At 36.5% G+C, this 25,239-nt stretch overlaps 4 protein-coding genes, 1 long non-coding RNA gene and 2 other non-coding genes across 7 annotated transcripts; 4 read left to right on the plus strand and 3 right to left on the minus strand.

The window, feature by feature from the left end:
* The first annotated feature begins 2,694 nt into the window (after positions 1–2,694).
* On the plus strand, positions 2,695–4,946 carry LOC103950090 (probable pectate lyase 18). Its single transcript, XM_009361243.2, has 4 exons — positions 2,695–2,917; positions 3,166–3,912; positions 4,118–4,256; positions 4,363–4,946. Exons 1-4 carry the CDS (start codon positions 2,790–2,792, stop codon positions 4,582–4,584), a joined length of 1,236 nt encoding a protein of 411 aa, XP_009359518.2. The 5' UTR covers positions 2,695–2,789; the 3' UTR covers positions 4,585–4,946.
* Positions 4,947–12,242: 7,296 nt separating this feature from the next.
* On the plus strand, positions 12,243–15,946 carry LOC103950089 (BTB/POZ and TAZ domain-containing protein 1). The gene is made up of 5 exons (XM_009361242.3): positions 12,243–12,430; positions 12,550–12,683; positions 12,808–13,111; positions 13,345–13,661; positions 15,439–15,946. Exons 1-5 carry the CDS (start codon positions 12,293–12,295, stop codon positions 15,626–15,628), a joined length of 1,083 nt encoding a protein of 360 aa, XP_009359517.2. The 5' UTR covers positions 12,243–12,292; the 3' UTR covers positions 15,629–15,946.
* On the plus strand, positions 14,431–14,939 carry LOC125479005. The gene is made up of 2 exons (XR_007259729.1): positions 14,431–14,551; positions 14,654–14,939. It is a non-coding gene; the product is annotated as an uncharacterized LOC125479005 (long non-coding RNA).
* A 3,804-nt stretch (positions 15,947–19,750) lies between the features above and the next one.
* On the minus strand, positions 19,751–19,851 carry LOC125479062. Its single transcript, XR_007259770.1, has one exon. It is a non-coding gene; the product is annotated as a U6 spliceosomal RNA (small nuclear RNA).
* Positions 19,852–20,449: 598 nt separating this feature from the next.
* On the minus strand, positions 20,450–20,531 carry TRNAS-AGA. Its single transcript has one exon. It is a non-coding gene; the product is annotated as a tRNA-Ser (tRNA).
* Positions 20,532–20,608: 77 nt separating this feature from the next.
* On the plus strand, positions 20,609–22,126 carry LOC103950087 (peptide methionine sulfoxide reductase-like). The gene is made up of 2 exons (XM_048587961.1): positions 20,609–21,056; positions 21,698–22,126. The coding sequence occupies exons 1-2, from the start codon at positions 20,724–20,726 to the stop codon at positions 21,935–21,937; spliced, it is 573 nt and encodes a 190-aa protein (XP_048443918.1). The 5' UTR covers positions 20,609–20,723; the 3' UTR covers positions 21,938–22,126.
* A 531-nt stretch (positions 22,127–22,657) lies between these two features.
* On the minus strand, positions 22,658–24,503 carry LOC103950086 (vignain-like). Its single transcript, XM_009361241.3, has 4 exons — positions 23,780–24,503; positions 23,421–23,656; positions 23,172–23,312; positions 22,658–23,103 (listed from the first exon to the last, which is right to left on the minus strand). Exons 1-4 carry the CDS (start codon positions 24,222–24,224, stop codon positions 22,837–22,839), a joined length of 1,089 nt encoding a protein of 362 aa, XP_009359516.2. The 5' UTR covers positions 24,225–24,503; the 3' UTR covers positions 22,658–22,836.
* Between the last annotated feature and the right edge of the window lie 736 nt (positions 24,504–25,239).

Raw genomic sequence — 25,239 nt, forward strand, 5'->3', positions numbered from 1 at the left:
ATATTCAGGGCAGATGAAAAAATTTCTAGACCAACACCATAGGTCTTTCGAACACGTGGCTTCTGAGGAGGCTCCAAGTGTGCCATGTCAGCACGATGGGCCACTTTGTTGAACAATTCCGCGAAGTTTGCGGCTAAGAAATTTTAATAGAGAAAAATTGAGGGGAGGGTAGCATTTTGGGCCTACTTGGGCTTTTGGGGGTTTGAATTTTTGGGCAAATGCATGTGCCTCTGTCACGAGGATTTTAGGTCTAATTAATTGCCTACTTGAATTAAATTCAGAAATAACAGATTTCATATGGCTCTCAAGAATTTCTGGCGTTGCTTGTTCTTGAAGCACGCGAAATGCATCACAATTGTGTCACAATTTTATGCGCCTTATCCACTTACCAAATTGAAAAATAAATTGAAAAACGTGATGTGAAAAAACCGGTTTGCATTATATTTTCTGATCATGTTCGTTGGATAATATATCGTGTCTTTGAAGAAACATAGTCGTTTTTTAGATTATTAGAGTTCATTTTAGGCTCGCAAGAGTGTATGCTCAAGAATCTATTCTCTTGATATGGGTCAGGTTGGTTGGCGAGATCAATTCAATAATCTTTCTTTGCTTATATTTGAGCGGTTTATAATATCTTATTGTTAAAAAAAATGATGACATTACTAAATTACGTATCTTTTATGAAAATAATATTCAGATGAGACTCACTAATGCGAATGAGGACTCATTTGTAAGTGGTTTTAAAATGGCTGAAAGTGTTTTTGGAGAAAATATTTTTGAAACCAATCTTTAATAAAAATGCAAGTAAATCCTGAAAAAACATTTGAAGTGTTTTCTACAAGAAGCACATAACTGATGCTCAGGAAGTACTTTAAGTGCTTTTGGAGCAGAAACATTTTTCTGAAAGCGTTTTTCAATCATTTTAAAAGCACTCCAAGTGAGCCATATCTTTCATTATTACCCTGTAGGAGTAGAAAATAAACAAAAATCAAAAAACTTATTAACTATATATAGATATATGAATTGTTACCAAATCTTTAAATTTGTCACGCCTAGCTAGAGTACTAATTAGTCATTGGTGTACTTCAAATAATCTTTTTTTTTTGTTCATCATGTCTGCTAGCTCGAAACTCATAGCATTTCATTTTTTTTTTTTATGCTAAAATTATTATATTCATAAAAATAAAAATTAAAGTAGTTTGTTCATAACCATTGCAAATAAGTCAATTTTAGGGACTAACTAAGCAAAGTAAAAATGATATATTCTCCATTTTTCACATATTTCTCCACCACATTTGGTGTCTATGTCTTTTGTCACTGTCAATGGCAACGTGAAAATGCGACAATGCATTATTCGAAAGAAAATGAAATGCATCAAGGTCTTACTTAAATTTTGTATCGTCTTAAAGAGTAAAACCTACTCTACCAGCTTAATTTGATGTTATGGAAAATAAACACAGCATGCAGAGGAGAAATTAATAAGGACGTCAACCAACATTAAACAAAAGCGGGTGTTTTCAACGCATATGGTTGTGGTGGAGTTCATAGTCTTATGAGAAAAGCACTATGCTTTTACCGAAATTATCTCAAAGATTTGCAAACTTAGATCCAAAGACAATATGTAATGATCTATCTTATATGGAGGAGTTCTATGGTCAGTCCTTCAATCGTGTGTGGGCGGCGATTTTAGGTCGTTAGGGTATCTGAAATTGATTGAGACATGGAACTCATATCGGATCAACGATAAAAATGTATTAATGTATGAGTCCAATAACCAATGTGGTGAGCAACCGACCATCGTTGTTTGGGTTTGCTATGATATCGTCCTCATCATCCTCTTCATTAAAAATAAACCCCCAAGTCTATCTTTCTTCATTTCTTACTTTCGCCCCCTCAAAGCTCACAAGCAATGAATGCTTGAACTCTATGTGATCTACCAACGTCAAATCAAACCCGATGAAAGAAATTAAACAAAAAACGTCGGATTGGGGCCCTGTGTCTACGAAAAAACCTTGAAAATCATAAGCATAACACTGAACTTTTTTTCATGAAAAAAAAAAAATGTTATGATGGGCCTGAGAAACCACTGTTGTCCCTTCATAGCTCCGTCTATGCCAACAATAGTATAAAAACTATTAATGTTTATGAGAATCACTTTAAACCGTTGATGAGTGTGAAAATCCTATTACTTTTGCACGCAAGTGGACGACTGACGCAAACAAAACTCAGACGAAAAGAAAAGGGTGACAACCATCATGCCCACTTCACAATTGAGCATCAGCACATGCAATATGCAAGTGTTATTCGTAGGCAACAGGTGAGTAGAAAACAAAAGAGTAAGATGACTTTAGTTTCTGTTAGGTATTTAATGATCGAGTAATGTTAGGTAGACTAAATTTGTAGAGTAAATGATGTGTCATCATTAAAAATAAGCATAATAATCAACATTTAAGTAATAATTCAACCATCAACTTTCATATTATTTAATTTATAAAATGTTATCTACAAATTTAGTGTCTCTAACATTATTCTTGATGACCTTTATCCCATTATTCAAGCCTTGCTTAATGGCAAAAACTACCCAATTAGATACCCGTAAAAACCTGAAATCACGTAGCAGTTTGGTCCCACATGTTTAGTTTAATCATGCTAATTATCCCCTCTCTCTTTATATATACTCCCCCCTTCCTCACCTCCTTCCATTCACAAACACACTTCCTCTCTCTCTCCCTCACCTTCTCTCCCTGTGCTTGTCTCAGTGCCTTGCACATTCAAAAAAAGACCAAAAAATGGCAAGGCCCTCCTTAGGCCCCTCACTTCTCTCTCTCCTCCTCTTCTCTCTCCTCTCCCCAACACTCATTTCCTCCCGGCCACTTCATCTTCAAGACCCTGAATTGGTAGTAGAAGAGGTACAAAGGTAAGGCTCCACTAGTAATTATTTTGTGCGGTTCTAGAAGTAAGTCTTTTGAAAAATGTTAGCTCGACAAACTGTGAATCTGCCCCACTCTTTTCACAATGTATGTTCTAGATTCACAGTCTGACAATGTAAGTTTGATAAGAGAACATCATTTGCAGAATGTGTGTGCTCAAAATTCATATTATGTCAAGACAAATTTGATAAGAGTACGTTACTCATTAAAATGTGTCTCATGTTTATGGTTGCAGGAACATTAGCGACACAGTATCTAGGAGGAACTTGGGCTACTTATCATGTGGGACTGGAAACCCCATCGACGACTGCTGGCGGTGCGATCCGAACTGGGAGAAGAACAGGCAGCGTCTAGCAGATTGCGCGATAGGGTTCGGGAAAAACGCCATCGGTGGAAGAGACGGGAAGATTTACGTGGTCACAGATTCCGGCGACGACAACCCCGTGAACCCCAAGCCAGGAACCCTGCGACACGCCGTCATCCAAGACGAGCCGTTATGGATCATTTTCCAGCGCGACATGACCATCCAGCTCAAGGAGGAGCTGATCATGAACTCCTTCAAGACAATCGACGGCCGGGGAGCGTCCGTCCACATTGCCGGCGGGCCATGCATCACCATCCAGTACGTGACCAACATTATTATCCACGGACTGAACATACACGATTGCAAGCAGGGTGGGAACGCTATGGTGAGGGACTCCCCAGGGCACTTCGGGTGGAGAACCATATCGGACGGCGACGGCGTGTCGATCTTCGGTGGCAGCCACGTGTGGGTGGACCATTGCTCGTTGTCCAACTGCAACGATGGGTTGATTGATGCGATTCATGGGTCCACTGCGATAACAATTTCAAACAATTACATGACGCACCATGATAAGGTGATGCTTTTGGGGCATAGTGATTCGTATACACAAGACAAGAACATGCAAGTCACCATTGCATTCAATCACTTTGGAGAAGGGTTGGTTCAAAGAATGCCAAGGTAATTAGAAAAAGTAGAATTTAATTAGTTGGGCAATTTTTTTATTTAATTTGTATAAAGTAAATAGGTTGGTGGTCCATGGTTTTCATGCTTTCAAAATTTACTTGATGTTTAATTATTTTAGTCTTGCTGACAAATGATAATGTTAATAAGAACGGTTGAAAAAACACACAATTCCCATAATCTTTTTTATTCACATTTGCAGATGTAGGCATGGATATTTCCATGTGGTGAACAATGACTATACCCATTGGGAGATGTACGCTATTGGAGGGAGTGCAAACCCTACAATCAATAGCCAAGGGAACAGATTTGTCGCGCCAGATATCAGATTCAGCAAAGAGGTGAAAACCCATCAAATTATTTTTATTCACATAAGAAAAATGTTACAAATTAATTTTATAATTTGTGTTTAACTTATAATTAATATGTTACAAACTTTGTACGCAGGTGACCAAACATGAGGATGCACCAGAAAGTGAATGGAAGAACTGGAATTGGAGGTCGGAAGGAGACTTGATGTTAAACGGTGCGTTTTTTAGCGCATCGGGTGCCGGAGCTTCCTCAAGCTATGCCAGGGCTTCGAGCTTGGGTGCAAGGCCATCTTCTCTAGTGGGTTCAATCACCACGTCTGCCGGCGCACTTAGCTGCCGAAAGGGCTCTCATTGCTGATCGCATGTCGAGCTTGTGGCCTGCTGAAAACGACATTCCTAAAGTGATTAATTCAAGAACTATTCAACTTCAACTAGACATATTTAGGAGGGAAGTCAAAGAAAAAAAATGAGAGACAAAATATCTCATGCCTTTTTCTTTCCCTCCAAGTTTTCTCTTTTTTACCCAATATTTTATACTTTGTCCCTTTTCTTTTTACTTTTTTTTTTTTAGTCAATTTTCAAGATGATTACAACCTCGCCCTGTTCATCCGAGGCTGCATTAGGGTTTCTGTTAGAGAATCTTGATGACCTAGAAGATAAGACCAGTGTTGAAGTGTTGATTCTACTAAATTATCAATCTATTTTCCAATATTTGATGCATTTTTCCTTTGTCTTTTTTCTCTCTGTTTGAATTATAGTATTACGTTTTCCACATGTAAATCATAGTATATACGAGACAAAGACAAAAGTAAATCATGAAAATATAGGAAAAAAAAACTACATAATTGAAGAAACAAACCTAAGTATTTTCAAATAGGACAATATACATTAAAATTCTTGAACATTGAATCCGTCAATGAAGTGTTGATTCTACTAAATTATCAATCTATTTTCCAATATTTGATGCATTTTTCCTTTGTCTTTTTCTCTCCATTTGAATTTTAGTATTATGTTTTCTACATGTAAATCATAGTATATACGAGACAAAGACAAAAGTAAATCATGACAAATATAGAAAAAAAAACTACATAATTGAAGAAACAAACCTAAGTATTTTCAAATAGGACAATATACATTAAAATTCTTGAACATTGAATCCGTCAATGAAGTGTTGATTCTACTAAATTATCAATCTATTTTCCAATATTTGATGCATTTTTCCTTTGTCTTTTTCTCTCCATTTGAATTTTAGTATTATGTTTTCTACATGTAAATCATAGTATATACGAGACAAAGACAAAAGTAAATCATGACAAATATAGAAAAAAAAAACTACAGAATTGAAGAAACAAACCTAAGTATTTTCAAATAGGACAATATACATTAAAATTCTTGAACATTGAATCCGTCAATGAAGTGTTGATTCTACTAAATTATCAATCTATTTTCCAATATTTGATGCATTTTTCCTTTGTCTTTTTCTCTCCATTTGAATTTTAGTATTATGTTTTCTACATGTAAATCATAGTATATACGAGACAAAGACAAAAGTAAATCATGAAAAATATAGAAAAAAAAAACTACAGAATTGAAGAAACAAACCTAAGTATTTTCAAATAAGACAATATACGTTAAAATTCTTGAACATTGAATCCGTCAATTCTTCATGCTCATTTAGTTTCCAATTCATTCGCTGCGTGTGATACACAAGGTCTTACTATAATTTTCGTTCAAATTGATGTACAATTTCCACCCAAAAGATAAAAGGAGCAGAAAAACAGAATTCAATACTTGATTTTCTATAAGAACAAACAGTCTCCCAGATTTTTTGACCAAGGAGATACAAGCTGCACACCCACCAAGGCATATAGACCAGAAGAAGATTGCATGCCCAAAGTTAAAACAAAATGCCAACAAAGTAGGATAAAAAAAAAACTAGCAAAACCGTTCCCCTACAAATAAAGAATTGGGTAGGGCAGGGTTTTGAATTTAAACATAAAGGGCTCGATTAGGGCTGCGACTAATGAAGGAGAAGGCACATGCAAACCCTAAAACTGGAACTTCTTTTGATGGAGCCATCTCAGCCATCTGCTTTTAAAATTATAGTATTTTATTCGGGGCACTATTTAGCTACAAGTTACGACCAACCACGTCTTTGACAAAGTTGCCGAATTGAAGCAAGCCACGTTCAAAAAGCAAACGCATGCAAACACTGCAGAAGGCTACAAAAGTAGCCCCTTCTTACTTCGCAGGTTGAAATTGACTACATGAGTTCTCACATGGAAAGATGCATCAGATGATGATATAGCTCTGCAGGTTTTTCAGTTATATGATACAGCTCCAGGTTTTGGAAAGTTCCTGTTCCAATGCATCAGTTGCTAATCTTCCCCTATTAAACGTCGTTGTCTCATAAACGACCTTTGTTGTTTAACGAGTGTTCAGGTTTTTATCTCTCCATTAATATGTGATGGCTCATATACATAATTCATAATCTTTTAAGATTAACAAATTAAAAATTGAAAAATAAAGTGATCATCGTTTGACTCAATTAACATGGCTTCACATATTTCCCATTTTTTGTGAGAAAAAATTATATGAGACTGATTATTTGTCGAGAAATATAGAGCATTAAGAGTATGAACCAATGATAATCTCCTTTGCAGTATTGCCACTATAACTCATGTTTGGCCCTTTGAACAATAGTGTTTAAGTCTTAAAAATTCATAAAATCAAAGTCTTTTGGATAATTAGTCTAATATTAGAGTGTGTAGCTATCACTGATATGCAGTCTGAGGGAGTGAAGGGGACCAAAGAGGTTAAGCTTATTTGCAGTCCAATGCAATGAGGTAGCCATTTGGACCCAACCATGTGGCAGGCATTAGTGGAAAGAGACCTAATTGGAATACGACTAAGACCAATAAACTAGGTCCCCATTATCCCCAAAACCAAGACTTTCCATGGCCTTAGCTTTACAGATAGGGCGGGCTCATGTGAGCATGGATTTCATGAGGGCAAGATGTATGACAAAACGCCTTTAAAAATCAGATATGGTAAAGAGCTAAGAGCAATTAAGAAAAGTGGTATGCTTCATCTTGCTAACGGGAGGAGAACATTTTGAATCCGTCACTCATGAGAGTTGATTATAAGAACTGAGAAGCGTTGCATTGTCCTAAGCAAGGGATGTGTCACTCATAAGTTAATTCACCATTTAACTCATACCCTTGTCTCGATCAACTAAAATGTTGACAAATGATCACGAATATGTATAGCCCTGCTAAACTGAGATCAGTTGTTAGAAATTGTAGTCTCTTAGCTTAATCTCAAAGAGGGTGGAAATTTTAGATAGTTTTCTATCAGTACAAGATAACGAAAGCTTAAACTGAAAGAATCCTAGATTTCATGGCACATTTTTTTTGTTTACATTAATCTATAATTGCTATTCTTACACAATAAACTGACATTTTTCCTTAACTTTCTGATGTGGTTATGCCACGTCAATTAATGAATATCGTTACGTAGATTTGATTTTTTATTTTAAACTTTTTTCAGTAATGCTTAAAATCAGCCAAGTCCTCGTGTTGCATTCCCCCGTCTCTTTTAGTTTCCAAAAAAAAAAAAAAAAACAGCCAAAGTGAAAGGAAGAAGAGAATTGGGAAACAAAAAGAAGCCAAGCCGTCATTGACAGATCCAGCTGCAAGTTAGCCTAGCCCATTTTGGTGTGGATCAACTAGTTAAACGTTATTAGGCCCTTTGCCAAAGGTTATTGGACTGAGAAAACCATTTCTCCAAAAGGAGTGCAAAACTATAACAGTAAGCCCATGAGGTTAAAATTCACAGATATGATATTTCTCCGAAAGGAGTGCAAAACTTGGTTGACAGGTAACGAAATGTATCAGCATGTTATGAATATAACACTGAAAATATCGATAGTGTGTCCGTTGTTTAGTTAAGCATAACACGACCTCAAATTGTTGTTCAAATCTTAATGCCTTGCCTAAATTTTTAAATCTTACTACAAAATGCAACCTGGATTATACATATATAGCTCAAGTGCGTCAATCATCCGGGCAAGAAAACTTGCATGTGCTTTACTAATAATCCTTAAAAAATGCACTGATCATTTAAATGTCAAAAATACAATTCAAAAAGATCATATGTGTTATAAATAAACAAAAGTTAGAGAAATAACATTTTCTAAGGACGGGAGCAAAGCGAGTGCAAAATGTCACACTATAACTTTAGTAGCTATAATAAAAAAGATGGCAAATAAAGAGAGGGAGGGAGATATACTAATATTATTTCTTTGATCTTTCTCTTGCAATGTGCATTTTGATAACACATATAGTGTTCTATTTATAGAGCAACTCCCGTAATAACAACCATACAAATACAATTATGACACTTTTGAAAGTATCAAATACTATTCCTAAGTCTTTATTCCCTTGAGTGGGCATTCACCCACTAATTCTACAACAATATGCGAATTATAGGCAACTTTTTGGAGTGTTGTATAAGTATCACCGTGTCGGTGTTGCATTGTGTCAAGTTTGGCAAATCACTTATTGTACGTCCAGCCGTCCCTCATTAACTCATCTAATTCCCATCCTCTTGCTCCCCCCCTACCAACTTTGCCACTCCACATTTAGCTTTGCAGGTTGCCTTCTTCCTCCTAACTTCGAAGAAAGACACCACAGAAAAATCTGATCGTGTGACTCGTATTCCACAGCTCGCAATATAATCATAAATTAAGATATAAGATTAAGATTGATACCCTATTTTATTTAATTTTCCCAATGTTTTCCAGCCTCTCAATTGTGTCTGAAATAAACAAAAACCGAACCCCCATGCATGCCACATTAACAGTTTTATATTCCTTCTTAGAAGGTTCGATGAAATATCTGATATCAGCAGTCGAAGTTTGGTCCTTGAATTTCAATTGTTTTTGGTTTGCCAAAAGAGGACAGTATGTAAGCCAGTACCTCGTGCCTTATTGGCATCGCGCCTCTCCACCCTCCATGGCCACAGGCGCTGTCTCAAACTTTGGGTCTACTTCGTGTCTTTTCTCTGATTACTTGACACACGGCTTTCAACTTACCAAAAGGTTAACAATGACGTGGATTTTTTTGACACTGTTAATTTTATTTAATGAAAGGTAATAAAGTTAACTGCATTTTTTTATTAAAAAAAGAAACAACTAGTGTCAAATCACGATTATTCATCCATTCCGAGGATCATAAAGACTCACAGAGGCATTTCAGCCTCCTCCTCTAGCTAGAGTCAAACTGACTCACTAGCTTGAAGCCTCGAGTTTGGGACCTCCAGTTTTTTTATATTTTGAAAGCCAGAATCCGTACCCTTACCACTGGACTACTTGTTGCGGTTAATAAAATTAATTGTGTTAACCTTTTGGTAAGTTGAAAGATACATTTAAAAATCAGGAAAGAGACGCAAAGGAGACGCAAAGTTTGAGAACAACAAATCTGCGGCCGAAGAATTGAGACCCAATAAAAAATCAAGTTAAATGTCGATAAACCTAACCAAAATGAATGTATAATTTTGTACAAAAACAGCTTATAATTTACTACTCACGCCACTTTCTTATGGCAATCTGGATTATTATTGTTCTTATATTTGGTTGATTTAGCTAAAGTTGCAATAGAAATGTCAAATTTCCCTAAAACCAATCATAAGTGCTTTGGATTATTAAATTCTTTAAATTTGCAAACAATAAAAAAGAATTCAAAAGTAAACATAAGTGTTTTGTAAACCAAAATTGACCACCTCAAACTGAAATATCATGGTTAAAGTTTTTATACAAACAATAGTTTACGTTAGAGTCTAAATTATTGGAGAATAGAATCTCATATTTATCATGTAACCAAATAATTATTTTTAATATTATCGAAGCATTTTATGTTGAAATTTTTTGCCTGATAATAGATGGTTAAGTGAAAACAATATCGGTGATCTTGATGGTGGATCATGCTGGGCTTAAAAGTTTATCATGATATCAAAACAGGCTATTCTTTTGACACATTCTGAGTCTGATTTATTAGGCTCGAATTTGCCTCCCTAAGTTATGCTTTTCCAAAATTGCCCCTAACTTAAACATAAGGATATTAATTGACTAGGTCTTTCAAAAGTTGTGTTGACTCTATTTCCTAAATGATGAACGAGGTCTCAAAAAGTTGTGTTAGCTCCGGCATAATGACTTAACAAATTTTTTATGTGAGGAATTGGTTTTTCTTATGACTATGTGTAAGGCCACTTCTGAGGGTGCATTTTTGAAAATAGGATAACACATCGACTATATGACAACATAATACATAATTAATATATGAGATTTTTAATTAAAATACCATCGAGACTTTTTATAATAAAATTGAACACTTAATAATATGTATTTAAATTAAGAGAATTGTTATTAGCACTTCAAAAATCTCATTTAGCACTTCAAACTTTTTATAATTAGAAAGAAAAATACAGTTTTATAAGAAATGTAGAATGAGATTTTTTTAAAATATCTATAACAGTTTTCTAAATTAAAATAATATCAGTTATGTTAGTGGTGTATGAGGCCCGTTCATAAATTACAAAGGAAATTTAAACTCAACCGCAGAATATTAGTATTAGTGGGGCCCGGTACGGCGGTGACGGACGGCCGAGACTGAGTTGGTCACCAATCAAGTAAACATTTGGGGATTTTTTGTGATGTGAGGGTTGGCTGTTGACACGTACAAGTGGACATTGGTTTGTGATCGAGCCAGTTGAGGTGGCAAAAGGATTAGATAGAGTTGATACACGTCATACCGAGTCAAGCGCTTCGGGTGACGAAAGGCCGTTTATAATAAAGGAGATGGAGGCATATCGTCTGCGCTCCCATTACCATGCCTTTTTCATTTATTTTTATATTGTACGGTTATTATTAAACTATATTAATATTTTATATTAATTTTTTTATAAAAACATGATTTAACTGTGATCGTACAAATAAAAAAAAATGATAAGAACATGATAAAAGAAGACAGATAAAAGAAGGGCAGACAATCTGCCTCTTTTAATAAACGACCTCTGTAGGCTCTTTTATTTTTAAATTAACTTTGGCCCGGCTTTTCCACGCCTTTAGAATTTAAAGACCAAGTGGGTGTAAGCCTTCCACGTATTCTTGGATAATTACTAAATTAAAATAAAAAAAATTGTCGAAAAGTTCAAAAAAAATGATAAATCTTTTTTAAAAGTATAGTGAATAGTATTAGAAAAAAGTATAAATGTGATTTTTTGTTAAAAATGAACAGTATAATGAACAATACTGTGAGTATTTTGTTAAAACTTTAATTAAAATATGGAAATGTTTCAAAGTTGGGAGGGTAAATATGGAAAAATAGTTATTTTTGCTAGCAAAATTATGGGATGTTTCCCACGCGCATGGCTTACTTGGGAAATTCAGTCAACCTATGTCATGACATAAAAGAGAGAATGTCAAAGTAAAAAGGTAAAGAAATCAACTGAAATAGGATTTTCCTTTTTCTTATTTTATTTGTTACTTTTTTGGACAAATTGATAGCGCAAGGCTTCCAAAACCCGTTCTCAATTTGGATTGTAGGCTGCAACTCGCCTATATTTACATGGTTGTGAATTCATTTTCGGGTCTTGTAAACTATTTAGATCATTAAAATTCGATATGATATAAACTTCACAATTAATTTTCATTTTTTTTTGTAAAAAAATCTGAGATCCTTTCCGTTAAAGGATCTGTATAAGCTCTGTTGGGAGAGTGCAAGTGCAGATATTAGAAAGCGCGTGGGGTGGAGGACAACCAAACATTAGTCACACGCTACGCTAGTATGTTTCTGATATTTAATAGTGAAATTTTGTTTTTTAATGATGTACCAATTCCAGTCCGATCTTTCTTTCTCTATAAAGTCAGGCCCGTCCGCCAAACCTCTTCATTCATCCTCTTACAGGCAAGTCACAAAACAACCGACTCACAGACACCAGACTCTCTCCCTCTACTCATTACCACATCTCTCTCTCTCTCTCTCTCCCTCTCTCTCCCTCTCCCCCAAATGGAAGTTTCTCCGACCGCAACGTCCGGCATCTCCGTCGACCTGTACGGTCTCTCCGACACCAAATCTCTTCCCGAACCCGATGTCGACATCCTCACCTGCGACGCCCTCCGCATCCCCGCGCACTCTAGCATCCTGGTACGTTATTTCACCAAACATGCGCCGCGCCGCCGCCTCTTCTCATTTTCGTAAAGCAGTTTTATTTATGTTTTCGGTAATTTCTGAATATTTATTTATTTATTTTCTTAATTCTGAAGGCCTCAGTGTCGCCGGTGCTGGAAAACGTAATCGACCGGCCACGTAAGCACCGGAGCTCCGAGCGGGTCATTCCGATTCTCGGCGTTCCCTACGACGCCGTATTGGCCTTCGTTCGCTTCCTCTACTCCTCCAGGTTCGTCTAAATCAACACGTTTTTCTATTACCTCAAATCATCAATCATCGCCGCCGTCCGTTTCATCTCAGCCGTCCGCTTAAATTACACCTGGCATATTTGAACTGACGAAAATGCCCTTCAGTTGCTCAGAGGAGAACATGGAGAAGTACGGAATCCATCTGTTGGCGCTGTCCCACGTGTACCTGGTTCCACAGCTGAAGCACCGGTGCACTAAGGAGCTCGGACAACGTTTGACCATGGAAAACGTGGTGGACGTCCTCCAACTGGCGAAGATGTGCGACGCAGCGGATCTCTACCTCAAGTGCTTGAAGTTGGTCGCCAATCACTTCAAGGTTGTTGAGACAACTGAAGGATGGAAATTCTTGCAAGATCACGACCCTTGGCTCGAACTCGACATCTTGCAATTCATCGATGAGATCGAATCGGTACGCTACTCTACATTCGTTTCGTTTCGTAGACGCTAAGAAAATGTACGACGAGTCAGAGTCACATGCACACCTGTTGGTCGTTGATACATGTAAAACAGACGTAACTATTGATTATTAATCACCTAATATAACGTTTGCATTGGAAAAGTTTATCATTTGTGATAATTCTTAATTGTTTTTTAACCCAATTGATTATTGTATTAATCAAAGTTAACCCTGTGATTAAGCAGAGGAAGAAGAGGACAAGGAAGCATAGGGAGGAGCAGAGGTTGTATCTCCAGCTTAGTGAGGCAATGGAGTGCTTGGAGCACATATGCAAGGAAGGTTGCACAAGTGTTGGACCCTACGACATGGAGCCAGGTCACAAGAGGGGCCCATGCAGCAAGTTTTCCACGTGTCAAGGACTCCAGATGCTGTTCCAGCACTTCGCCACGTGTAAACGGAGGGTGAATGGAGGGTGCTTGCGTTGCAAGCGCATGTGGCAGCTTCTTAAGCTTCACTCTTCAATGTGCGACGAACCTGATTCTTGCAGAGTCCCTCTGTGCAGGTAAAAACATAAAACCCTTGATTAAATTCTAATCTTAGTTAATGTATTTTAATGGTAGCTTGATGAATTCTAATTGTAGTTTAATGAATAACCAAGAAAAAAGGAGTTGTTGGTAGGATTCCAAACGATTTTATCAGCTAGACTAATTGGATTTCTTTAATTTGCATGTTTTTTTAAGTACAAAATGTGGAATGTGACCTAAAATTAAACAAATTTTTTTTTAACAAATAATATTACCTACACTAAAGGTGAAGGAGTGGGCTAAGCCTCACAATGAATTAGCGTTTTTGGTGAATCAAATATAAGATTTCTCACTTACAAATGAAGAAAAATATCATTATATCACAGTACTAAGTTGCAAAATAAACCAGTTAAAAACTCTCACTTTTAGTTATATTTAGCCTTTTCTGGTTTGGAATCTCATAAAATATAGGACAATGAAGAAATAGGCGAGTGCCTGAATCATTGAAACCTACTTCAACGATTGAGGCATCTTTGGAAGGGTGGTGGAGCCCAACTCATGCCAACTCATGCCAACTCATTAGCCTGGCAGCAATTTAATTTTGGTCCGCCGTAGGGTTGGGTAATATAGCAAGGAATAATATCCTGATATACTGTAAATATGAACTATTTTTTCATACGAAATAATCAAACGAATAAATTGTCGAGATTTAGAATCAGAAATCTTATGTTTGATGGACCATTTGGCATGAGAATATTTCTCCTTATAGAGATTTGTTGTCTGCTAGGACTCTAATATTTTAGGTATGTTTAGCTATTGTCAGAAAACGACAAAAGAGAGCTGCTGATTTTTAATTAAATTTCAACCTTTCGTGAAAAGTTATTTGTGGTTGAGAATTTTCAGTGGTTGAAATATTATAACCATTTAGGTTTTGAAGCTGACCCCTTGATTTTTAATTAAATTTCAACCTTTCGTGAAAAGTTATTTGTGGTTGAGAATTTTCAGTGGTTGAAATATTATAACCATTTAGGTTTTGAAGCTGACCCCTTCATTCTAGTAAAAGGTTCATTGTGCATGAATCAAGTACTAGAGCGACGGCTTGTGCATGTCATGGTGTAACACGGATGAAGGAGACAGAAGCTGGCTAATAAAGTCAAAAATCAATTATATAAATTAGATTCCATCCATATGTGACAAAGAAACTGAACATTTTTCACGACCCTTCCATCCTATCACTTTGGTCAATTTAGTTCATGAAAGATACAATGTGAAAGTGCTTCATTCGCATATGTGAGTTACGCCAGTTTACAAGGGTACATATCCGAGTTACGCCAGTTTATTAGGGTATTGCGCTGACTTTTTTGCACATTAATTCAAATCTCTACTCATACAATTTAGAATACATGTTAGCTTAAATTTTATCTATATAAGTTTATCTTACGTTGTCGATCCAAATCTTGATAAGGGATGGGTAAAGTGTCAAGTAGTCTACAACTAACACTTCTTTTTTACATCGAATCGCAATGATATGTCGACTTTGTTAACAAAAAAGTGTTGCATCCCAAACGTAATTCCTAACTCTTACAACTTGCAAATTTAAAAATATCTTTTGGACATGAATATTTACGACAAGATAAGGATTTGATATTTTTCAAAATTTCCATCCTCCACATATATCATGGATGGTGGGTGGGGTTTAAAGCTCCTTCAATTGTCTTTTTCTTTTGCAGCAGCGTCCATTACGCTGTCACGAATAACTATTAGCAACTGGTATTGATATTTATTGACACGGTGTCGTTTTCGGGAATGTGACAGGCAATTCAAGTTGAAAATGCAGCAAGAGAAAAAGAGAGACGAGGCCAAGTGGAAACTGCTTGTGAAGAAGGTGGTGTCGGCCAAAACCATATCTTCCCTGTCTCTGTCAAAGAGGAAGAGGGAGGAAGAATTAGGAGAAGCAAGAAGCACGACTCCTCCTCCTAATGGAATTAGAAGTTTCAGATTGTGATTGATTAGGTCTGTGGCAAATTAGTGACATGATGATTGGTTGTTTTTCCCCCACGAATGTCACAAAGAACTGTGTATGATCATGTCCAATGTATATTTAAGTGGGAGTTTTGGTTCTTCCAGATGGTACTTAACCCTAGTAGAAATTGGGGTTAACATTTAGTTAATATGTTTAGTTACCAATATTGGGGAAGTATTATCATGTCCAATTTGGTTTCATTAGTTATATGTACCTTAGTAATTTTTATTTCAGTATATTTTCATTTGTTTTGGTGACATTTATCTCATCTTTAATATTATGATAAATTTGTAATTTTAACATGTGTCTATCTTTTTAGTATTAGTAAAATATATGTTGTTTGTGGATTTCCTAACAATTTAAGCCTTTTAGGCATATTGGTTGTCCAACATGATATCAGAAGCTCTGATTTCGTTATGATATGCATCTGTTTGCCTCCCCACGTGCATGATACAGCTTCACGTTAGAGCTTACTACAAGATTCTGCCATTTGTGTGAGTTTGCCACATCATTTTTTCTGTATTCTATTAAATAAGACATAGAATTATACATGTATTAGAAGATAAATTATATAGTTATTTATGTCAAAATTGAGTGGGAATAGAACTCTAAGGGAGTGGTTTAAGCCACTCACATTACGGAATGACAGTTTTCCTTAATAGGAGGAAATTGTCAACATGGATTTGGTGCATGCTTGTTGTCTAATAGTGTTGAGAGTATCAAATTGCCATCAGGCAAAAATAGACTTTGCATGTGTTTATAAACAATTGGACTAATTTTTATATTGTCAATTGATTTTATCTTTAAACATCAACTTCTTATACATGATATTACGAAATAAAAAGATCTTTGACAGTAATTGACTGTATAAAATGTCTCTCCCATTACAAATATATAAACAAGATAACACATAATTATATAAAAATTGAAAATATAAAAGTCTTCAAAAGATTATGTATGTCTCTCTCATCACTAAATCTATAAACAAGATAACACATAATTATATAAAATTTGAAAATAAAAAAGTCTTCAAAATTAACAGGAAAAAAAATATTAATTTGAAAAGAAAATTGATTATTGTATTCTTCAATCTTCATTATATGAAAGTTTTAATTGTTATACCAGTTTGTGACTTCAAATATAATATCTAGCTTAGTAAAAAAAATATTTAGCTTAGTATATGTACATTTTAGAGCAGGTGATTTATTTTTTAATTTGATGACATGTAAAGATGGTCACCGAATTTGATGAAGAAATTAAGGTTTCACTGTAAAATCAAGTATAACATAGGAAATTACTTATAAACACATGCAAGATCCATTGTCTTCTAGATGTGGGATTAATACTCTTAACACGTCCCCTCATATGTGGTAAATTTTCAAGCCTAGCACGTGAACAACACTAATCCGATGACTAGAGGACGTGTGGTCGTAATGCTTTACATATAGGATAACTTACTCTTATACCATGAAAAATTTGTGATTTTGTCATAAAACCAATTACAAAATAAGAAATTACGTATCATCCCCTTCAAAACGTGCATTAACATATTCTGATGTGGAACCCTCAACAACTCATTGCTATCCAATGGCAGGTGACAAAGAATTTAAAAGAAAAAAGAAATAAAAAAATTATTAAATAAAATGGACATTTGTAGCTGTTTTTCTTTATACTTTATGAATGTGTTAAAATAAAAAACAAAAGTTTGAGAGTTTTAATTAGTTGAGAGGTCTTTATTTGACTAAATATTTTATTAATTTTTCACCCACCTTGAACACACATTTAGAAAAATATTGTGTTGAGAAAAAATATTAATACACAGCTTGAAAACATCACAATTTTGATTATTTGCACGTTTAAATGCATATGTTACTTCTCGATTAATTTAAGGTTGTATCAATTACAAGTTAATTGAATATATAAATAATACAGAAAGAAAGGAACATGAGTTTTATAATCATTTAAACTGCGTACAACTCATCTGACGAATATAATAATTCGTGACATAACATGCCATGTTCACATGCTTTGTTGTCTTGGGAACCTTAGTGGTAAAACCGAAAAAAAATCATGACATAATAAACTAAAATAACCTTAATATTTGTGAATTACCGCTAAAGTAAATTTTAGGTAAATTTTGGTGTGACAATGTTTTGCCCCAAGGTCCAAGTAAGTTTCATGTTGGTCAATTTTGTACTAGCAGTTAGGAGATATTTTTCAATGTGTTTAAAACACAAACGATACGCCATATGTTTTTTACGAATAAATAATTTTTTTTTCTTTAAATGCTCCTCTACTTATATAAGACATATAAAATATGAGCAATTATTCTAGGTACACTAAAAAAATCTTTGTACATAGAAGTCCCCAAAAATACTAGTTGGTCAATTAAAAACTGGTAGTTAGAAGTCTCCAAAAACAACCGCTACAATTTGTTGAACTTATTGCAAAACGACAACGTTATAGTCCCTTTCATGGCTGCAAGATGCAAAATTGGACTCGAAGGCTAAGCAGACTGAAAAAAGTGGTGGCTAAGGAGAAGACAGCGCTAACCCAACCAAGAATTTATCAAATTTGTAAGATCTTTCTAGACATTTAGTCCAATTTTGTGAGGATATATTTCTCAGTGTCTGTCTCATCTCATGTCAGGATTCTTGTGTGTAATCGATGATATATCTTATTCAATAACAAGTGACGCGAAAGATATTATGCAAAGACATATTTCCAATTGCAACTTCAAATTGTTAGAGAAGGAGCCTCATACAAGGAAACTGATTCTTCTAAGGTTTAGGAATTAATATTGTAACATAACTCTAATTGTATTACTGATTTGTAGAGATCCTTACTTGTATGCTAAGGATACACACGTGTGTAAAAAGGCTTTTGTTTTATGAATATAATTTCTACATGGTATCGACGAGTTTAGGTTGTAAACCCTAGCTACCCCCTTATCTGACCTGAATTTTTTTTTTTGCCGTCTCCTTCTTCCATGGCAGCGGCGTTCTCCTCCTCTTCCGCTCACTCTCTTCCTTCCGGACCTAATGTGGCTCACTTTTTCAAATTTACAGAGACTAATTTTCTCAATTAGACATGTCAGATGCGTGCAGCAATACTCATGCTTATTACTAGAAGCACAACAGACAATTATTAACTATTGGGGAGAAATAGGAGAAGCAAAATACTTTTTTTATTGTATAGTGCAAGTGATATTACTACTTTAGTTTATATTAGGGAGATTGGTTGATTTGAACTCAAAAAGTCGTGAGTTGAAGAAAAAGACCTCCAATTATCAGGACAATCCATCACTTGCTTATGAGAAAATAGACAACTTAAAAATGCTTCAATGCTTCAAAAAAAAAAAAAAACCTAACAAAAGTTTTGTAATCACATATTTAATTTTTTTTTGTCAAATGGTGTCGAGAAATGTTTGTAGCCATTCCAAAAGGTGCCAAACAGGCCCCTAATTACTTGATTATTATTACCAACACATATTATGTTACTCTTGCCTTGTTAAGCATTTGCTTAAACACTTTCTAATTGGCATGTGGGTCAATAAAAATCATGTTTAGGAATGTTAATTTGATCTGGGAATGCAGGCCGAACAATTCCCATCATTGCTTCCGTCATCCATGTCTAAAATAGTGGTGACAAAAAAGTTGAGGTAAGCACTTATGCAACAAGGAATCTTCTCATGCTCTCTCCTTCCTCGTTGGAAATTTGATACTCTCAAATATTCAAGGCCCCTCTCAATACTTTAGTGATCAGAGTGTGACCCTAACACCATCATGACTTAGAGACCCTAATGTTGGAGAACTAGAAAAAGAGACTTGCGTAGCGGTCATGCTAATCTTCTTTATCGTTCTGATGTCAAAAAAATAGTAAAAGAACTTTAAATGCAGTGCGGAGAGTGATGGATAAAAACCTTAAATTTAGTAGGAAGATCTTGACCTCAAAAAGGTGTTCGGCATCATTTGGGGCTAATTTGATGTCCTTGTAAGAGGAAAAATTCAATGAATCTCCTCCGATCACATCGTCCTCTGCATATGGACATGGTTGGACACTGGAAATAGCCTCCTCTGTAGCTACTGGATTAGCGGGGCAAATAACATTTTGGACCTTTTCTCAATTAATGTGTCGTTCTTGTACATGGGTCATACAAATCTTCTCTCTATCATTCCAATTTTATCAAATCTCCCGGATGCGACATAAATCTTCTTGTTGGTACCACATAGAAGCTTTCTAAAAAGCCGGGTCTGGTCGATGTGGGATTGAGTTTTGTTCTTCTTATTCGTTTTGGGCCCCCACGCTCTCATTTTATTTAGTACTTGGGCCTTTCTTGGCGGATCCGTTTCTAAAGCTCATGGATCTTACTTTACCTGATAAAATGCATCGAAATGAGAAGCCTAAAAACAAATCCATTTCCAGATTCTTCTCCATTCAACCAAACAATAAGCCTATATATATATGTATTAGTATAACAATATTCTTTACGCTAAGGGGAGAGGAATTCGGCTAAACTACATAATAAACAACCTAATTTAATATCGAATTCGTCAACTACGAGATTTGAACTTAAAAGTTCTCACTTACAAGTGAAGAAGAATATCATCAGACCATAATACTGAGTGGTCTAAGCCTATATAGTTGTTATATAAGGAAAACATTATCAAACAACCTTAGTTGCTTGTTCACCAAAAAAACAACCACATTAGTTGCTTCAAACTCGATTTTACTTACGGTGTTAAAAAATGACAACTTTTCTAGAAAAATTAATGAATAATTTGGAAATTGGAAGTGGAAAAACGTGGACGGCAGGATTCGAACCTGCGCGGGCAGAGCCCACATGATTTCTAGTCATGCCCGATAACCACTCCGGCACGTCCACCCATGTTTCGTTTTCCGTACTAATATATTTTTATCTGAAGAAACAAGATACATGACATATACTTTTGCGCTTTTAGCAAAGTGATTCTGAACGTGAAACCGACATGTCGTTGTAAGCCGTTGACTTCAGCAGCGCCGCATAACTACCACACTTCCCACAAATTCACAATAAGGAAATTAATCAGCGAGAACAATGGCCGCCGCTTCCGGTAACTATGCCGTCAACAACCCGGTTTTGGGCCCGGACTCGGACGCTCCGGACAATCAGGGTCACGAGTTCGCCCAATTCGGATCCGGGTGCTTCTGGGGAGCGGAGCTGAGGTTCCAGCGGGTGGTCGGGGTGGTGAAGACCGAGGTCGGGTACTCCCAGGGCCACGTGGACAATCCGAATTACAAATTGGTCTGCTCCGGAAGCACGAACCACTCGGAGGTGGTTCGGGTCCTATTTGACCCGGAAGTCTGCGCCTATACGGATCTTCTCTCTGTGTTTTGGGATCGTCATGATCCAACGACCCTCGATCGCCAGGTAATTTGGTTTTTGACTTTTATGGGCCGTTGATTTTGTGGCCGAATCATTGTTGTTTTTCCAGCGCCTCCTACTTTTTGACGCATGGATTTGTACTTTTGTGCTTATCATTTTCTTTTCTTTTTTCTTTTTTCTTTTTGCTCTTTGGCCTTAAAAACAAGAGTAAAAGAACACTGGTGGCACAACCTTATTTATTATTTATTTTATTTTATGTTACTGCCATAATGTCTTAGCGATTGCTAAATTACAGCAAAGCTTGTGTTTTTTTGGGGAAAAATTAGGTAATTGGGGGCAATAAAATTAGTTACGAACTTTTGATCGAAAATCGAACTGAAAGTACTTTGAGTGTAATTTAGTTGAAAAACATTAACCGTTACAACCCAAATACCGAGTTTGGTTTCTTTTTTTTTCCCTTACAACCTGGTTCTGTTGGTAAAGAGTATACCTTGGTTTATATACATGTTATTGCTCGTTCGATACCCATTTTTTGTTTTTGATTAAAAGTTTATAACCAGTATTGTTTGTGTACGTTTCTCAAATAATTATGTAATCGAGATGGGCTCGAGTTGTTGCACTACATTTTGGGCTAACAATTGGTTCATGATTGTTATTTATTAAATAAATTTTGTGTTATGTATGAGGGAGGGGATGTTGGTACACAATACCGATCCGGAATCTACTTCTACAATGAAAACCAGGCTCGTCTGGCCGAGGAATCAAAGGCAGCAAAGCAGGCGGAGTTGAACGATATGGAGGTGGTGACAGAGATCCTCCCGGCGAAGAAGTTTTACAGGGCAGAGGAGGACCACCAGCAATATCTCAAAAAAGGAGGACAATCTGCCGAAAAGGGTTGCACTGATCAAATCAGATGCTACGGTTGATAAGTTCTGCATGCATTTGATGCGATATGATTGAAAATCTTCCTGGGTCGTAGTCACCAACGATAACATATGATGCGTCAATACTTGCGGATTTTAAATAAATTAGGTTCGAAGTGGAACCAGAAATGTAGTAATGAAACATTGTGGCATCGGTTGGGATTCAAGAGTTTAGGGTTTGATTTTTGTGTACTTATATCGCTTATGTATATTTAGCGTCATGTTTTTATTGTTGAGAATATGTCCCACATTGATGAGATGAGGGATTTTATATAAGCATATAAGAGGTTGGACTACTTCTTATATTGCCAATTGGTTTTATGGTGGAATCCCAACTTTCTTCATTGTATTAGAGCAGGTTGTCCCACGTGTGAAGCCAAACGGCCACACGCACACCACATCATCCCGTTGTGTTGTCCACATGTTAAGCTTGAAAATTCCCCACAAGTGTGGAGGCGTGTTGCCGTTTGATTCCCCACACATGTGGGGGCATGTTTTCGTTGTGTTGTCCTAGTGGGCGTGTTACCGTTGTATTGTCCAAGTGTTAGGCTTGAAAATTCTCCACACGTGTGGGGCGTGTTGAGAATGAGTCTCACAATGGGAGGAGGGACATTGCATGAGCTTATAAGAGGTTGGGCTATTCCTATATTGTCAATTAATTTTATGATGAAACCTCAACTTTCTTCATTTATATATCGAAGCTTCTTTTGTATGAGTTTCCGGGTTTGAGGAGATTAAATCGACAATGTTATTTCTTTTTAGCAGACCAGTTACAGATCTTAGATAATGCATGGATAATTCAAACCTAGGAGGCATTATTTGGCCACGAGGTCATGAGGGATTCAACTTTTTTATAACAGAGGCAGCATCAGCAGAAGTTAAAGTTGAGGGTTGGATTTTGTTTAGAGTTCATCCTTAGGATTTGAGGTAGCTGCTGCTTTAGGGTTTGTCGAAGAGTTCTTGACGGGATACGAAGCCTCCATAGCTATTCCACAGATCCCCTCCTTAGCAGAGACGCCGCGCTGCATCCTTATGTAACCCTTCTCTCCCCACTCGGGTCCCCATGAGTTCTTGACTATCCAATACTTGGTTCCATCAAGTGTTGTTCCGTAGCCAACAACTGCCACTCCATGATCAAGCTCTGTGCCGCATTTCCCGTCAAATACACCCTGAAAACCATAGACCAGCAGATTAAGATATGATCCCTCGACTTAGAAATTACTAATAGAAACTTTACCTCATCGTAGAATTGGAAATCGGAACCTCCAGCATCGATGGCGACAGCAATAGGTTGGTTTGCAGCTGCTTTGAGCAATGCATCCTCGTCATTAGCAGGCACACTCTCATGGCCATCAATGGACACAACCGGAGCGTTTTCCTGCATAAAAAGTATCGGTTATATCCTTAAAATTTCACTTTCATAAGCAAAGGGGCATCAGAAAAGGGATCAAAGATATATCCCTGAAATGTATAAGAACAAAATTACCTTTGCAACATTACATGTTGAATCTGCTGCTCTGTAAGGGTAATTAATTTCGGTTGTCAGGCCTCCCTTGTGTTTGATGAACTCCATTGCCAGTTCCATTAGCCCTCCATTGCATCCTTGGTTTTGTTCCGTGTCACAGTCGACGAGCTCTTGCTCAGACAACGAAACCAGCTCCTTTGCCTTAATTTGATTGATGCCCTCAACTGCTGCAACTGTCGAAAACGCCCAGCAACTTCCTGGATTATATCATCAAAACAAACGAATACAGTTAAAACAATCTATACAGATACCATTCTGTAGAAAGAGAACGAAACAAAAAGGGAAAACTTGGTTATAACAGATAGCAAATTTTTGCTTACCGCATTGGCCTTGATCCTTAATGGGAGTGACAGCACCATTCCTTCTCCAATCAACAGACGGTGGGACACTTTCAACATTTGCATACCGAAAGCCTCTGTCAGCGCGCTGCCCTTGGAGCATTCTATGGTGCTTAACCTTCGAACCAGCGTAAACACTCCTGAACTCATGGTTGGTCATGTCAGCAAACTTGTTGAGCTTCAGCTTGTAAGGCTTATCACCTTTGTTAGTGTTGTGAACATGCTTGACATTCTCTTTAAACACATTAAACCGCTTGTGCTTCTCGTCAAGGCTCCTGGAAACCGTGTGATGGCTCCTCCACCTCTCGTACAAGTCCCACAAGCTCTCCTCCGAGGCCAAGTCCTTCTCATGGTAATCAAAACTCTCAGAAACCCCAATCACCAAAGCAAGCGAGAGAGCAAGGGCAACCCAAACAAACTTAGTCATTTTTCTACCGGCTTGGGGTTCAAGTTGACACAGGATGAGAATACGAAGACCCCGACGCTGCCTTATATAGAGGATCAAAGAATGGATGACAAATTGCAGGGATGGTGGTGATGAAATGGGAGAAGATAACAAGGATAATAAAGAGAGTCAGTTATGGGGTATCTTGTGGAGATGAACAACTTCTAATGATGGAGAGAAAATATGGGAGGTGATGATTGTGTGGGAAATGGGATTTGGTTTGTTTGTGGAAGCAATTAATGGATTGGATTAGAGGGTTTTGGGTTCATATTTTGGTATGGAACTTATAGAAAAGGAAGCAAGAAAGTAGGTATTGTTTAGCAGTTAGCAATGTGCTTTTGGATTAGGGTTTGTTTACATGCCCAACAATTTATACCATCACCATGTATGGAGAGAGAGAGGATCATGATTTTGTCTAGCGACATCCAGTCTTTACTTTATTGGCGAAACAACTTTGTATAGAACTAGAATCTTTGGGAATAACTATTGGCACTGCAAAAAAAATCTCATTATGAATTTATAGTTAAGAGAAACGTAAGAAAGATTGCGCTTCGAATAGTGTATACTAATAATTTTTGAACTATCAATAACAATTTTCTTTCAAAATTTTGACACACGCAAATGAGTTCCAGATCTTGAAAACCCAGAGAAAAACCTCGTACATGATGCTCTTGATTCCTTAAAGGCCGAAGCAATCAAAAGAATGTGAAACATCGCTTGTAGGACTTTACTTGACACTTGCGTAATGTGTTGGTGACTATTCACTTCTACATGTAGAGAAAGTGGGTGAGGCTTTTCTCATCAAGAAAAATGAGGGATGCCTTTTATCGATTTGCATCCAATAATTCCACAAAAAACAAAAATATATAGATATAATCTTATTTTTAGCATGTTTACTAGAATAATCATGAATCGAAAATGGAAATAAGGAATAAGATTAACTTGACTCCTAGTTGATCTAATTATTATTTGTTAAGTATGTGATTACAAATTTTAA

Source organism: the organism of the source record quoted next, unplaced genomic scaffold, assembly GCF_019419815.1.
Source record: "Pyrus x bretschneideri cultivar Hongxiangsu unplaced genomic scaffold, Pyrus_bretschneideri_v1 Contig27, whole genome shotgun sequence".
In the NCBI taxonomy this organism is placed as follows: domain Eukaryota; kingdom Viridiplantae; phylum Streptophyta; class Magnoliopsida; order Rosales; family Rosaceae; genus Pyrus; species Pyrus x bretschneideri.

Bases quoted from the DNA above. Each gene is read 5' to 3' on its own strand.
- LOC103950087 (XM_048587961.1), top strand. From the start codon at position 20,724: ATGGCCGCCGCTTCCGGTAACTATGCCGTCAACAACCCGGTTTTGGGC. The intron at 21,057-21,697 runs GTAATTTGGTTT...GTTATGTATGAG, and splicing joins CAACGACCCTCGATCGCCAG to GGAGGGGATGTTGGTACACA.
- LOC103950090 (XM_009361243.2), top strand. From the start codon at position 2,790: ATGGCAAGGCCCTCCTTAGGCCCCTCACTTCTCTCTCTCCTCCTCTTC. The intron at 2,918-3,165 runs GTAAGGCTCCAC...TTATGGTTGCAG, and splicing joins GTAGTAGAAGAGGTACAAAG to GAACATTAGCGACACAGTAT. The intron at 4,257-4,362 runs GTGAAAACCCAT...CTTTGTACGCAG, and splicing joins ATATCAGATTCAGCAAAGAG to GTGACCAAACATGAGGATGC.
- LOC103950089 (XM_009361242.3), top strand. From the start codon at position 12,293: ATGGAAGTTTCTCCGACCGCAACGTCCGGCATCTCCGTCGACCTGTAC. The intron at 12,431-12,549 runs GTACGTTATTTC...TTAATTCTGAAG, and splicing joins CCGCGCACTCTAGCATCCTG to GCCTCAGTGTCGCCGGTGCT. The intron at 13,112-13,344 runs GTACGCTACTCT...GTGATTAAGCAG, and splicing joins TCATCGATGAGATCGAATCG to AGGAAGAAGAGGACAAGGAA.
- LOC103950086 (XM_009361241.3), bottom strand. From the start codon at position 24,224: ATGACTAAGTTTGTTTGGGTTGCCCTTGCTCTCTCGCTTGCTTTGGTG. The intron at 23,313-23,420 runs GTAATTTTGTTC...CTTTTTATGCAG, and splicing joins CAACATGTAATGTTGCAAAG to GAAAACGCTCCGGTTGTGTC. The intron at 23,104-23,171 runs GTAAAGTTTCTA...TATGGTTTTCAG, and splicing joins ATTTCCAATTCTACGATGAG to GGTGTATTTGACGGGAAATG.